General features: G+C 39.4%; 1 protein-coding gene across 5 annotated transcripts in view; it reads right to left on the reverse strand.

The window, feature by feature from the left end:
* The window catches only part of LRRC49 (leucine rich repeat containing 49), a 156,193-nt gene that overhangs the window by 95,227 nt on the left and 44,780 nt on the right, over positions 1 to 16,186 (reverse strand). For all 5 annotated transcript variants that reach the window (XM_045059088.1, XM_023255098.2, XM_045059087.1 and 2 more), the window contains one exon: positions 14,429 to 14,490. In XM_045059088.1, coding sequence (XP_044915023.1) covers positions 14,429 to 14,490 — 62 coding nt within the window. The remainder of the gene's footprint in view (positions 1 to 14,428; positions 14,491 to 16,186) is intronic.

Consider the following 16,186-nt stretch of genomic DNA (forward strand, 5'->3'; position numbering starts at 1 on the left):
CAAATTTTTCTCGTAGGTCAAATGAATAACATAATCACCCTGAAAACTGGTGAAAAACTAACCCAAGCAACTTTTGAACACAGTTCTTTGATTATATACCTTTAAGTTAAAGACAAAACAGTATCAGTAAATACTGAACCCCAGTTAGTAGTCTTTTTCCTCCCACAGAAATATGGCTTAGCGATTCTGAAGCTACTTTCCATATATTCAAATATATAATGGGAGCAAATGTCAGAGAAAGGAATTATAAAAACGGAAAGGGGGTGATCGTGGATGGCTAAAATAAGCCCGGTGATAGCAGACTGTAATCGCAAGTTTCAGGATTGAATTCATGGAGGGTGTCAGTATGAAGCCACAGTTTTTAATATCCACAGACAGATAAAGATGTATAATACACTCACACATATGTGCACACATATCCTAATACTGCCCATTGAGAAAGCCTAGAAGCAATGGCACGCCAACAACCGTGAACATACTTAGCATTCAAATCTTGCTTTCTAAATACCATTTGCCACCAAAAGGAATCAAAACTCCGGCTTGATTCCAGAGCCAGGACTGCAAAAGATGAGACTGGAATGGCTTGTTGTGCCAAGAAGTAAGGGAGAGTTCAAAAAACGATGAGGACATATCAAAAGACAACAGGAGTCAGCTCAACAAATCGGGGGAAATTTGAGCATCAAAATGAATAACAGCAAATGATTATAATCTTCTCTTCCCCCGTATATAAAAATTTTCTGAAGAGTAGTCACTTAGGAGTTTAATTCCTTAGGGCTAGAAGTATGACTCCCCCTAGTAAATACAAAGGCATTGTAACAGTTCACAGCTTGAAAAGGCAGGACTCCAAGGATTAATGCCCCAGTGGTAGAATGAAAGGCAGTAAGGGAGGCACACATGCTTACCCAGAGTGCAAGGGCGTGAAGTCAGCCTGAGACACAGGTATGTGCGTGTTTATCCTTAAAGTGTTAATACGTATTTGAGAAGGGACATAAGAGCCATGCTGTGGAAGAATAAAAAATCTCTGCTATCTAGGTCAAGCAGACAGATGGCATTGTGAGGTGAGGCCGGGAGGGGAACACACACGCACGCACGCGCACACACACAAAATGGGATGAAACAGCCCAACGTGAAGGGGCTAGCCCTAACGTTATGTGAGCACAGGCGTTAAGGAGGAAATAAGTTAATTGGATATCTATTATTATTATCTTCCTGCTCAGCTTCCCTTCCCCTAGCAACGAACACCTCTGTTGTGCAGTAAGCCCAATCCACATACTGATCCCACCCCCATTGTCCTAGGGGATAGGGAACATATGTCCCGGGCTTGAGCATTCAGTGTGTCCTATATGCTCCTGGCCAGAATGACTAGTTCCGACAGGGCACCTGACCTAAATAAGCGCCATCGGAATCCTCTGCAATAGTGCTTCCTAGGCTGAAATGAACATTCGAGTTCCCTGGGGATCTATTAAAAATGACAATTCTGATCCAGTAGGCCTAGGATAGGGTTTGAGAGTCTGGATTTCTAATAAGCTCCCTTGTAATGCTGATGCTGCTGGTCCAGAGTCATAATTATGAACATTAAGGCCCTTCAGAAACTTCCTGTCAGACTTATCAGGGAATAATTGACCTTCACCAGAGCTGCAAAGCTGACAAACTGATTCTGGGCCTGTTGGCTTTTCTATGACATGTAGGGTTTGTTTGTTTTAGATTTCCATCATTCAATACTTTGTGTATTCTTTCATTACATCATATACACACTCACAGAAAACAAAGCCATATACATGTCTTCTGTCACTCCCCCAAATGCCTTATTTGGTGTTTTACATTTAGAAATGCATAATCAATGTTCTTTAACACCCACTGGGCAACAATTTTAAATTCCTAGATGAAAGAAGTGGAGAAGATGTTTTAAGGAAATGGTAAAGCAGAAGAAGGATCAGTTTCTAGCTACTATCCTCTGGATATCCTGAAGATAGTCCTAGATCCTGAACCTATGCAGCTATGAAAAACCAGCATTACTCTCATCATTCCTCAAGTGAGTCACTGTGAAGAATTATAAGGGCGATACCTGTTCAGTACAAAAAAGCAAGCCTCAAAGACAAGATCAAAGGAACTAGCAAAAAATATTATTAATCGTACTTACAGATTTGCTCAGTGCTTTCTGGGAGATACCTAATCCCAAAACTATAGTCTTAACCTGGGGTCTACAAGTGACAGTGTCAATTTCTTTTCAAGCCATAAGAAGGGAGTTTTACCAAAAACAACTCTCAGAGATTAGTTGACAGTTTGAACTACCCTTTAAGGAATCTTAAGTCACTGTGATACCTTTTTATGCGCCCAGAACAAACAAGCTTAACTGATTCACTTCCCTTCAACGCAAGAATCCAGAAGTATCCTCCTTATTTACAGAGAATCCCAACTCCTAACTCCTGTTTTTGGATTAAACAAGATTTCTTAAAGAGTTAAATACCCTCCTGTTTTAACCAAGGCTTGATTAGAAACCCACTAACTTTCAGGATCAGGCAATAATTTTCCTTCCCGACCAAATTACATTTCAGCCCTTCATAAAAGTCAGCTTTAATACTAAACACTAATAGGGAAAGAGCAACTAATTCAACCCATTCAATAACCTATTCACACACACACACACACACACACACACACACGCACTTCCTAAAAAGTAAACTTCCAAAAATGCACACATAATAGTCATAGGTTCTCTTATTTTTCTTTCAGGCCACCCAGTCTCCAGGATGGGGGTGTTCTCTTCAGCACCAGCCCTCCCAGAGAGGTAGCTCTCTGTTTTCCAATTCCTCTGCCAGTGACGGAGCGGGTCAAGTATCCAATTCAGGACAGGTGTATTAGGAAGCCTGACTGTAGGTGTGTATCTAAACTATATTCTGCTATTTTGTACTCCATTTGTCTGATTCCTACATCTTTCAATTGATTCAAAACTTAGCAGAAGAGAAAGAGTACGATTCTCAATCAGTCCTTCAAACGTCGGAAGTCAGCAGCTTTCATACAAATATGCAATCCCTATCAATGTATTCCTAATTTATCATTGCTTTTAGATTATATATATTGTTCCATCACAAATAGGGAAAATATTTTTCTTTTGAAAATGACATGATCTCGCAGTCTCAGACACGGGCTCAAGAATGGCTAAATGTAGACATATTTATTATGCGTGCATATGAAAAAGTATCCCAACAATTTAATCATACATCTGTAGCATTCCCTTTTCAGTTTGACCTGCTCATTCGTATCTTTCACCAGCCACAGGTTTCTGGTTTAATTAGTTCTTTCCTCAGTCTCTTCAGTAAAGATTAGAATCTGTTAAACCATAGTTTCTGAAACCATTTCTATAGGAAGATAAAGAAATAAAGACAGAGCATGGAGTTTTCTGAACGAATAACATGATACTGGAGTGGAGTTTAGAGAATCTAAAGAATCCATTTTTAGCCCATTTCTAAACTGTTCATTTTAAATACCAGGAAGTCTTTTCAGATAAACTGTACACCTGCCACTTCAGGTTTAGATTATATCATTGGTTCCTATATATCTATAGGTACATAGTATTGTTAACATAAAGGGAATTCACATCTTTTTGTTTGTTTGTTTGTTAAGTAGGCTTCCATGCCCAGTGCGCAGCCCAGTGCAGGGCTTGAACTCATGACCCTGAAATCAAGACCTAAGCTGAGATCAAGAGTCAGACACTTAACCTATTGAGCCACCCAGGCGCCCCTGGAATTCATATCTTATTAAGTACCAGACAGATAAATGGCAGAAAAAAAAATAGATGATATATAACATGATACTTTGAAAATCTGATAGAAAGAACTTGCACTTTGGCAATGATAGTATATCCCAGGACAGCCATGATGAAGTTGCTGCAAACTGAATCCTAGGACACTACATAGCATATTGAATAGGGCTATTAAGAATTATCTAAGGATACTGGGAAATATTGGAAAACACGAGCTTTACACTTCAGTTTTATTTACACACTGATTAAAACAATGATGATTACATGCCTACAATGTGCATCATGTGACCACTACTATGAGAAGTGAAATGTGGCCTAACTGGACATAAATACAAACAGATAGTACAGTGTACTGAGAGATGCTGGAGAGGTATCAGGAAAAGGAAACACTTCTCCTTGTCTGGGAGTAGACTGGATCATACGGATTAACAGAAGTTCCTCCGGGTAGAACTATACATTTGGGTTTCTGGCATAACTAATTTTGAGCTTGTTTTTTTTTCCTGAAATGAACTGACCAATGTGTTCACTCTTTCCAATATCTACTCATTGATACTTGTTTTAAATGTTGACGTTCACTGTATTCGGGAAAAGGAAATTAGAAAATACCTATTGGTCTCGATTTACTAGACTTGTTTGTTTCTGAACCTAGAACAACCACCCAATACAATATTTAATCATAAGCAAATTTAAGACTCAAAATTCCCCTTAGTAATATGCACCAAAATTTTTCCCGTAACGTTTAGAGCCATCACATTAACAAACCCCCCCCCCAAAGGGCCTTTGGTCAATGTTTTTAAAAATGTTAATTCAAGGGAGCATCTGGCTGGAAGAGCATGTGACTCTTGATCTCGGGGTTGCACGTTCAAGCCCCGTGTTGGGTGTAGAGATTGCTTAAAATGAAATCTTAAAAAAATAAAAATCAAAATGCTAATCCACTTCCCCAAGTAGCTATCAGCCTTTCAACTGTGTATGTGTGAGCCCAGGCTGAGCTGAGGTGTATGAACAGCTTGCTCCCGGGGCCTTACTTTAATTTGATTTCAAGAATCTTTCCTCTGAGAATAACTGACACACATATACACACAAATATTACCTCTACACTAGTGAAAATCAAACCTCGATGACGATAAGAGTATCTGGAAAAAATTCCAGTGAAGTTCCTTCATAATTGATAAATAAAACCCATGACAACATTTGTGTGTATTTTTGTACCGCAGAATTAATGTTTTAAGTGACTATAGATGCTGATGCAAACAGAATAACATGAGGTATAATAATAATAAAAAAAGAACTATCTCCTTGATTTTTTTTCTGCCTTTCCCTCCTTCAAAGGTAAATGCAAAAAGAATAATTAACATAAACATAAAGAGGGTCCCCAGTTTCCCTACTGCCTTGTACCTTTGCCGCCTTTTCTTTCTTCCTTACTATCTGCCACCCTTGCCCTATGAACTCTGGCTCTTCAAGAAACCACAAGGCTTGCAAAAACAGTCCTCAGAAAATATGTTCCGATAGTTACACAATCCTCAAGCAAGACACATGAAGGAAGGAACAACCCGCAAGCCCTGGAGGGGGTAAGGTGGAAAACTACTCTTTGTGGTAAGGGTGCAAGACCCCGTATTCGCCTTTCCAGGGTCCCGCACAATCTCTGATCCTGCTCCAGCTGGAGGGCCAGCTGGTTTTCGGGGCTCCCTGACACCACATCTAAATGAAGTCTTTAATCTCTATTTGGGTCACTGAAATAATTTTCTCTTGGCAGTGAAATCTATATGCAATTTAATAAATGGGAAGATATAAAGCAAACATACTCTGTTCATTTTAAAATGCTGCTCGAAGCAAAATAATTATAGAATTTATAGCTGTACAAAATACACCATATAGGTATATAAAGCATATATAAAAAAAAGATTGGTTTCTGATGCTCACTTATCTATAGAATATTGAGGGGATAAGCTTACAATGTCAACGGGTGAAGGGCAGTAGGTTGATTCCCTTAAATGAGAAAAAGCTCTCCAGTGTGTTCAAATCACCGGCCACTTGCCAAGAGTACATGGTATCATGGTGCTAATAATCTACCTGAAGCCACCAATCTGTCTGGCATGAGATCAACAAATACTTAAAACTGACATAAAGAAAAAGTAATTTTGACTGTAACAGAAAAATAAAACAATAGTCAGAGAAAATCGATGAACTAAACTGTGCAACCCTCCGCTTAGGGTAGAAAAACCCACACAAGACTTCATGTTAGAATGCAGGGTATTACAAATAGCGTGGTCATCTAACAAACCGAATGTCCTAAGATGATGAAGGAAATAAAGTTGGTCTATTTTAAACACTTTTATATGCTACAGTATTTTAGAATGATTTCTACTCTTGATATCTAAATGGAAAAGTCACCAGTAATAAAGCAACACTGAAATAAGGTATACATAGAAGATTTTATACAATTTTAGTAAAAGTTCCATGCTTTAAATGCATTTAGATCCAATAATTAGGTCAACTCTAAACATGACGAAACAAATTTATCTTATGTTAAGTCTGTTTTTCTGAAGTGACGGAACAAATCCGTCATTAGTTGTGGACTCTGTTCACCTGTTTTCTTTCTGAAAGGACTGAAATGCTGCAGCTAAGCTTGACAATCAGACGCTAAGGCACAAGGCCCTCAGCAAACCCTGGGGGGGCTGCTCACCTTGGCGGAGTAAAACAGCAATGGATTAAAAAATAAATATATTAATTAAAAAGCCCCTAGTTTTAGAATTGTTTTTGTAGGTCCTCTTTAGCCCATGCCTATCACATCTAGAAGAATGCAATTAAAGGTCTGCCTGAAGGTGAATCATGTGGGAGCCATTAGGCAAACACCTCCAAGCGGGGTGACAGAGCTAAACGGGTACTGATCGTGGCATTTCCTTGGCACGAAGGTAGTCATTTCTTAAATTTAACATTTTTCTTAGAAGGCAGTCAGAAAGGATCTGTCAGTGGTTGGTTTCTGTTTTATTCTGGTGATTTGCGTTAATTCAGTTGGTAAGATTTGCCTATCGTTGGTCATCTGCCATGAAGGAAAAAAAATGAACCCATTCTAACAGTTCGCTGGATCCTAGAACTCAGAAAACTTAATTTCCATCGAGCCAAAATGACATAAGCAACACCTGGAACTCTGGAAAGTACAAGAGTGAAGCCTGCACTGTAGGAACACCTTATGTAACAACCTGTTCGTCAAAACTACCAATCCATTCTGAAGGTCAGTAAAAAAACCATTTCCTCCTTAAAATACCAACCGGTACGAAAAAAGACAACTGCCGGGTAGTCTGAGTTTCTCTGACTGGATATGTAATTCATATGGTGTGTCTTACCATGTTGAAATATAGCTTGAAAAAAATGCAAAATGAGTTGTTTCCTGACAACGGTAAAATTATTAACTGTCTTTTACAAATTTGGAAAAGAGCCTGGGGGGCTACTCTGGAGAACCACGATGAGGGAAAAGCCACACCCAAAAGCTTGCAGTCTGGTGACCTCTGGTCATACTACAATTACTAAAAGAGATCATTAGAGAACTTGTAATAGTCTTCTTTCCTCAAAAAAGAAAATGGAAACCTAGCTCAAAATGTTCAGTGACATCATAAAGAGAAAGCGGAGCCCAAATAGCATTGTCTTACTAAAAGAAAGGAAGGAAGTGGGTAAGAGAGGCCCACACGGGCAGGAGGGGGGAATCCCTGACATTGTTTAGAATTTCCAGTGTGTGGTGATAATAAAAAGCAAATTATTTTTAGTCAGTCTTATTATTGTATTTTTATTTATTTATTGAAGTTTATTTACTTATTTTGAGAGAGAGAGAGAGAGCACAAGTGGGGGAGGAGCAGAGAGAGAGAAAGAGAGAGAGAGAGAGAGAGAGAGAGAGAGAATCCCAAGCAGGTTCCATGCTATCAGTGCAGAGCCTGATGTGGGGTTTGATCTCAGGAACCATGAGATCATGACCTGAGCTGAAATCAAGAGTTGGACGCTTAACCAACTGAGCACCCCGGTGCCCCAATTTTATTATTGTTTTTAAATGCCCTAGAGGTACTGCAAATCCTTCTTGCCTGTACCCTGAGGCCAACCACACCCATGACCTTAACCCTTGATACAACCCATCTAACAGGAAGGTTTAATTTCTACAGATTTTTCTCTATTCTAGAAGTTCTGCGCGAGATCTTTACCGACAAATTGATAGATTGACCTAGAAGCCAGAAACAACGGCCAAGAGAATTTTGATTGCTTAAGCTGTTAAACCTCACATGTCCAGGCAGTAAACAAACAGTCCAAATGACGTAGCAATGATGTGAAAGCAGACCCACCAAAACAAGTTGCTAAACCATAGGGAAGAATATCTCTACTTGAGGGATTGAATTAATTCTTCTTGAAAAATTTTTGATACACTAGTAATATTATTCACATAGTAGATGCTGGAGAGACTGTAGTGAGCACTTTATATTCTTCTGCCTTTGTCAAGTTTATAGTCTAGCAGGGAGGACAATTTAAAATTCAATAAACTATGGAACTGCAATAATTATAAAAGTACAGGAAGCTATGATGAAAGCGTGTGGCAAGACTCCATAGTGTTGTTCAAACTCTGTAAGCCCAATCCATACTGAGAAATATATTTACATTGTAACCCTGCCCCCCATATCTATAGCAAAATAATATACACACACAAACTCATGCACAGACACATCCATATATAATTAAACCTGGACATTTTTCATGAAACAGTATTTGTCCTGAAAATGTGTGGCAAACTCTGATATTTTCTATTTCATTTTTATTTTCCCAGCCTCAACCACAAGATTGATTTTAGGATCCTTCTATGGGTTTTGACCCAAAGATGGAAAAACAGACTGATGGCATTTTTAAGTCAGCTGCATCATTTGCTAAAGGTACAAATTCCTGAACCCCCACCTAAAGCTATTGAATTAGAATCCATGGAAAACGGATCCCAGAAAGCCGCATTTTAGCGGCTCTCCAGATAATTCTTAGGCATATTAAAGTTTGAGAACCCTTGGTATCATTTAATCTCAAATCTCAATGATGAGGAGTTATTCAGGCACTGAGAGGGTAGACAAATGTTAGTGCCAGAAGCCACGGTAGATACAAAGACCAAGTGGGCAAGCGGGAGCATGCTGTGTTTAAGGAAGTTCAAAGGAACAAGAGTCCAGGGCACTTGGGAAGGCAACGAGCATGGAGAAGTAGGCATGCGTGGCTCATTCTGCAAGTTCTCTCTTCTAGTCTGTTCCACAATCCCTCAAGAATAATTAAAAGGAAGGAAATTTTGACAAATGCCACAACATGGATGAACTCTGAGGAGAGCTAGACACAAACAGACAAATACTGTGTGAGTCCACTCGTATGAAGTACCTAGGGCAGTCACATCCCAGAGACAGAAAGTAGAATGGTGGATGCCAGGGGCTGAAGGAGGGAGGAATGGAGAATTATTGTTTAATGGGTACACGGTTTCAGTTTTACGAGATGAAAAGAGTTCTGGAGGTTGGCTGTGCAACAATGTGAATGTAACACTACTTCACTGTATACTTAAAAACGATTAAGATGGTACATTTATGTGTATTTTACCATAATTTAAAAAAAGAATACACGAGTCCAAGAGTCCGAAGCTGATATCTGATCCTCACTAGTGTTCGACTTCTTTCCCAATGATACCGAATTCCCCTCAGTTCTAGAAGCAATGGCAACCATTCCCTTTTAAGCAATCAAGACACTAGAATCATAAACCCTTCTTCCTTTTTTTTTTTTAAAGCTTGTAAAAACTTTCTAAGTTGGAGAATGAAAGGAGAGAGAGAGAGAGTGGAGAGAAGAATCGATTACAACTTGACCTTGTGATGAAGAGCAGAGCCCTGTAACCGCCTCAGCGGAAGAGATGAAACTAATGGAACACTATAAGTTTTGGCTAAAGATCATAAACTGCTTCCTGTGGGTCACAAATATTTACTTATCCTCAACAAATATTTTTGCTTATGAAGCTTTTCTTCATGAAGGAAAATTTTGCGTAATGCCCAAATTAACACGTATTCTCATTTTGGGGTGCCACGACTCAGTGGTTCCCAAATCTAGCATTGAGTTACACATCAGAGTACTCTGAGGAACCTTAAAAATTTACAGAACCCTGGCTCCACTCCAACTCTACTGGAGAAGATTACCCAGTAGGTTCCAGCAGTGAACCAGTGACTAGGTCATTTTAAAGCTTCCAAGGATATTTTTATGTGTAGCCTATTTGGGAAAAATCACTCAAAGAAAAGACAGTTAGGAGAATGGCTGCCTGAGCACATGCACTTACCTCCCTCCACCCTCTCAAAATCTCTTTGAAATTAATGAACATAAAAGTATGAAAATACCCATAACAGTACTAGAAAACCAGGAAGGGTTCCATCAGTAGACCAGAACACTAAGGAATTTCTGGAAGATATAAAGCAGATGGAATCAGTAAAACCCCAAATTGCTAAAGAGCCTGAAATGAACAGGATCATTTACATTGTAAGTGTTGCCGGCAGAACCTCAGAATATTCCCTAGATCAGAGGCAGCAAGTGTTGGCAGCAGATGTGGGTCAGGTGTCCAGTAATTACTGAAGGCTTTGGTAATAATTTTCCAGCATCTTACTCTCAAGAGTAGCTGACTTGTGAACTGTCCCCGGGATGAACATGACAAGAGAGGAAAGGCAGTGTTCTGGGTAAAGTCTGGCGGCCAAGAGGAAAAAGGAGCCCCCATTTCCAGAAGGCAAGTTTCTTGTGCACATCCTAAAAGAAAGTCCAGCTGGGTAGCCCTCCTCCTTCCCCCCTACCCTACATCCTCTGCAGGAAGAGATCCCGCACTCATAATTTTCATGCACACTTTTTTTTTAACCACTGCTGACAAAACAAGCCCACAGACTCATTTGTTAACATGAACTGCCATCACAAAAGCATAGAAATAAAGAAACAAAAGAAAGAAAGCATTTTTATTTGGAGAACAAATACAGGATTAACTCCAAGGGGAATAAAGTAAATTCTAGAAATCAAGGGAAACTTTCTCTCATCCATAAAATAAGAATAAGCCATTAGAAAAGGAAAAATACAATCAGAGTACTTAGAAATTAAGACCATGAGAGCCAAGAAAAACAAATCAACCAGACAAACAGCACCTCAGAAGAAGAGGTGAATGACGGAATGAACATATCTGAAGAATGGATTAGGTACAACGGATCCCCTTGATCAAGCACAGAATAGGACTCTCAGGGTGATCATCATAAACAACTTCGGCAGGCCCCGCCAGGGTTCCGTGGGCTGGAGGAGGGCCCAGGCGTGGAGGGAGAAAGAATAGGCAAGGATCACACTGCAGGGCTAGAGAGGGCAGACCTAATGAGCCCACCCTAAGCCTTCTGGATCAACTTTGCCCGGCTTGTGTCCTCTACCTGGAATGTCCAAGTACCCTTCACTTTACCAAGGCCTATTTTCACTTAGGCCTGGGTCCCGGTACCACGTGCCTCTGGGAAGGCTTTCTTCACTTCCCATCCTCAGGCTGATTTTACATTTTCGAACATCCCCACAGATCAGCACAGCTAAGTTTAACTTTCTATATAATAACCTATTTGTGTCTCTGTCTTCCTCAGTTTTGAGGGATATTTGAAAAAAAATTTTTAATGTTTATTTATTTTTGAGAGAGAGAGAGACAGAGGATGAGCCGGGGTGGGGCAGAGACAGAGAGGGAGACACAGAATCTGAAGCAGGCTCCAGGCTCTGAGCTGTCAGCACAGAGCCCGACATGGGGCTCAAACTCAGGAATGGTGAGATCATGACCTTAGCCAAGGTCGGACGCCCAACTGACTGAGCCACCCAGGTGCCCTGAGGGATATTTTAACCAAAAACACTGGTATTATTCAGCTACAGAGACATGAATACATGTCAGTTGTCCTCTCAATATATCTTACATGCCTACTGGTAGCACTGGATGCACTTCTAATAGCTGAAGAAGAATAACAGAAAGGGTTCTGTACACACAGCATTAAAGTACCTATTCGTCCCATGTTGGAATTCTCTGAATTCAATAGGATGCCATCACATTTTGCGACTTTCTGAATTTCCACCAGGTTCCTAACTGTTTATGCAAACGGACCTCTACGAATCCAGTAATTTGGTCAAAAACTAGGAAGCCCTACCACATAACAATCAATATGTTTTTGTCTCCCTGAAATGGATATACAATTGGATACTTTCATTTACTGAATATCATCTGTGAGTTTTCCGGAGGGAGTCATAAAAGGTACTGACTTTCAGCTTTTCACCGCTGTCTCTACTCTTCCTGACCTCTGCCACTCCTGGGCTACTAAGTCTAAAACCAGGCAACTCTATTATGCCAGGACTATGGCAGGGCACTGGGGCCCTGAAACGACAGTTATCAGTACAGATCATGTGATGGCCCAGGTATCTGAGATATCTTGAGTAAAGCTAACAGAAGTGATTTCAAGGCTTGCACTCTCTGATTTTTCCCCCAGCAGATCAAATCTATTCTGTATACCACGTCCTGGACCACAGGCGTCAACAGGAACAGAGCAGAAAATGTACTGAGCCTCAAAAGCAGACGAGCTGGAAGCACTAAAGGAAGGTTAAGGGCTGTGCCTATGTAGAAACGTAAGAAAACAATTAGTAAGAAAATGAAAGCACTGAAATCGTTGACTCACCTCTAGCTCAATTTCTTGGGAAATCATGCTTTTTAAAGAAACTTAAAAGAGAGGGAGGAGGACAGTGAAGAATATGGCATTGGTTATCTTTAATTGCCCTTACAAAGCAAATATTCCTTAAAAACAATGTGGTAATGACCGCAGGATTTATTGTATATGTGACAGAGAAAATTTTTCTCCGGAATTTTTCTCCGTAAGGCACAAAAGATAATTGATTTGGGGGATATGAAAATTAGAGGTCCAACTTACAAAGTAGTATATTGACCCAATAGGTGTATTATCAAGTAGCATAGTTTTCCCCAGCTCATGGAAAACCTACCATGGCTGAAATAAAACTAAAAATGATTTTTAAAAAGAAAGATATTAATCTCATTAGTCATATCTTTATTTTGCTGAGTGGGTAAAACTCTTTTCCAGATTGGGAAGAAAATTCCCTAAATAGAAGTAATTCAAGCCAACTCTCTATAGTCAGGAGTTCAGAAGTTCAAGTATCCTGGGGACTTGGGAACATCAGAGCCCCTATATACCCAGATTTATATCTCTCTTTAAATTACTCCCCATAATCAAGGCAAGAAGCAAAAGTAATAAGTTCCACCATAAGCTGGGGGAATCTAAAGGTTTCCAGCACCTTAAACAATGAATATGGTAAGAATGAGAAACTATCTTCTCACAATAGTTGCTAATGGTCTTTAGGTAGAAATTCCCCAAAGAAAATTAAGTGTCCCTTCCACTGCTATTGAAAAGAAACCCTACCTTCCCCAATAAGACCATGGGAACACATTCAACACAAACTGGAAAAAATATGAAAAGTCAGAAAACTTCAATATTTTTTCCACAGAAGAGAAGAAGAGAGACAGAGGAAGGGTATTTGAAATAATGCCTCTGTGCAAAGTTAACCATCTGGATTTAATCTCTAACCTTTAGAGATACAGTACAGAGATATGGGGTTAACCCTTAGGTCTGATAAGGGAGGAAAAAGATGCCAACAAAACTGCACAAAAACTAAAGTCCTTTTTAAAAAATTTTATTTATTTTAAGTAAGCTCTATGCACAACATGAGGCTCAAATTCACTACCCTGAGATCAAAAGTCAATGCTCTACTGACTGAGCCAGCCAGGTGTCCCTACATTGGTTCTTAATAATCAGAAGCATAGACCTTGAGCTCAGGAAGAGATGTGCTCTAAACTCTTACACTTAGTTCTTACCCTCTTATAAAAGATGGTTCAAAGAATAGCCCCGAGGTAAAAGTAGAGAACAGAGAGGCAGTCATAAAGCATAGTTCAAACTGACTGGCTGGGGGAAGGAGGAGGAGGAAAGGATTAGGGAAGGAGTAGAGGTCCTTCCTTTTGCATCAAAAAGTCTGCCTATCTCAGCGCCAGTTCTGAAATCTTCCACATTGACACTGAATGAGACAGCATCACAATGTGAGGATGATAGGCTTCAAATCTTTGGAAAACAAAATGTATGCATGTGTATACTCTAATATACAGTCTCTTAGCAGCATTCGTTCTAAGTAGGGATAACAAGATAGAAGTTATGGCCTAATTAGCAAGAGGCTCAGTGACACAGCCTGAAATATTACATCCAAATTGCTTAGTAGCTATACGGAGTGTAGATGACAATTTATGGAAGAAATTCTAATTCAACTGACCGGTGCAGGAAGTGTCAAACGAAGGACAGCAAAATATATGTTGAAATTTCCACATACACATTTTACGAAAGAGCAACTCTACAGTATAATTAAATAAAAAGCACAGGCTATGCTAATGTCATCATCCTAGCATTAGAGTCTCTAATCCTCACCAGAGCTTTGTTTTTCCACCAAGAACTTTGTCATATGGCCCTGTCATTTTCAAATGTAAGATCTTCCATGACAAGAAAATTTTCCAAGGTACTTATAATCCTCATTTAAAGCACTAGAACCCACACAATCAGGTTATTAATAAATGACAAATCGGGAGTTTCCACTTACGTAGATATATTGTTGAAGCTGAGAAACAGACGTTGGAGGCTGGGCAAATTATCCACATCTCTCTAGAAGGAAACAGAAAGCAAAAATTTATCAGCTGGAAGAAAAAAAAATATTATCAACGTCTTCTGGCTCGGCTGCTGAAATATGTAGTCATTGCTGTTTACTGCAACCTTGCTAGACCATTGATTTCCACTGGACACCGAGCTCCATTCTTCCCCACTGCAGATTAAATGGGAGGGTTTCACTACATCCGCAGAGCAAGCTGCACCACTCGCAAGGTAAAAAGCACTGAGAACAGGGAGAGATGCCGCTAGCCTCTTTAAGCATGCTTTTGGGAAAGAAGCCAAAATGCTACTTCAGCATTTCAACTGTAGCACAAATATAGTATGACCAAACATTTGTTAAAAATCACTTTTAAAAGGAAGCTGTTCAAATGTTTTAAATTTTAAATTTATGCAGTTAGCTTTCCCAACAGTACCGAGAATTTCAAAGCCATTTCCCCCACTATTCTCAATCCTTTGGAAATAGACCAGTTACAAATGAACCAAGATGCTGACAATCTCCCCATAAAACTAAAAGCAGATCACAGTGAGTGTCACTGAAGGGCAATTTCCAACCTAAGCAAACAACAGACGTTACAATTGGAAATCTACCCCGTTCTGTTTGGGAACAGCACCCCAGAGTAAACTATGGCTGTTTAAACGTGGTTTTATCCTTACCAAATATTGAAATGTTTTGGCTCAAATGATTTTTTTAAAAATCACAAAATAAGTACAAAGCCATCTAATTTCATCAAATGGAAAGACACAAACTTCTTGAAAATCTGACATATGTGAAGAAATAGAATCTTAAGAAGCAGCTTAGTAATTACCTAGGCTACAACCTCATTAGGCACATGAGAAAAAGTGAACAGTGGGGGTTGTTGCAGAGGGAGGGTGGGGGTGGGATGGAAAGGTGACCCAGGATTACATACTGCCCTTAGAGGCTGAGACAGGACAAGATTGGTTATCTTGACTTCCGTTAAAATTCTACACACTGACACTTCTCTTATAAAATGTATTTCTCTCTCTCTCTCTTTTCATTTAAAAAGTGTTTTTAAAGACTCACTTTAATTTGCTGGATGATGAGCTAGCTAAAATATCTGCTGTTAATACTAATATGTTAGTATGAAAAGTTGGGACACATTTCTTTCTTCTTTTTTTGTGTGTCTGGGACTAATTATTGAAGCATAATTAACATACAGCATTATATTAGTTTCAGGTGTATAATAAATGCTATTAATTTTTAAGGGCAATATCATTTATAACAATTCTAGTTATAGGAGTTTGAATAATGCTAATACAAGTATATACATTGTACATATTACTGTGTCGAATATTTAAACCCAAATCAAAACTTGTTTTACTGCTTCCATAGGTCATTATCTTTCTTCCTCCTTCCTTTCCTTCCTCCCTTTTAAAACTACCATTTCCAAGACCCCAGTAAGAATTAAGACAAGGAAATTAAAATTACAGCAAAGCCTAGCTTTTCCTAAAATGGTTCATTTATTTAAGTTTGCCATATAAAGAAAATATAAAAGTGATGGAATTGTGACAGCCACATCTCCCTGGTTTTTGAGAGGGTAGAGGAGAAATGAATCTGGCTTAAGACATTTTCCCATGGGGTTTCCCTTGTGCACCCCTCTCCAACACTTTGTCAACTCTGCAGATCCTAAGCAGTATAAAACAAATACAGTTGCCAGTCATCGGACCATGGGCT

This window comes from Felis catus, chromosome B3 (assembly GCF_018350175.1).
Source record: "Felis catus isolate Fca126 chromosome B3, F.catus_Fca126_mat1.0, whole genome shotgun sequence".
Lineage (NCBI taxonomy): Eukaryota > Metazoa > Chordata > Mammalia > Carnivora > Felidae > Felis > Felis catus.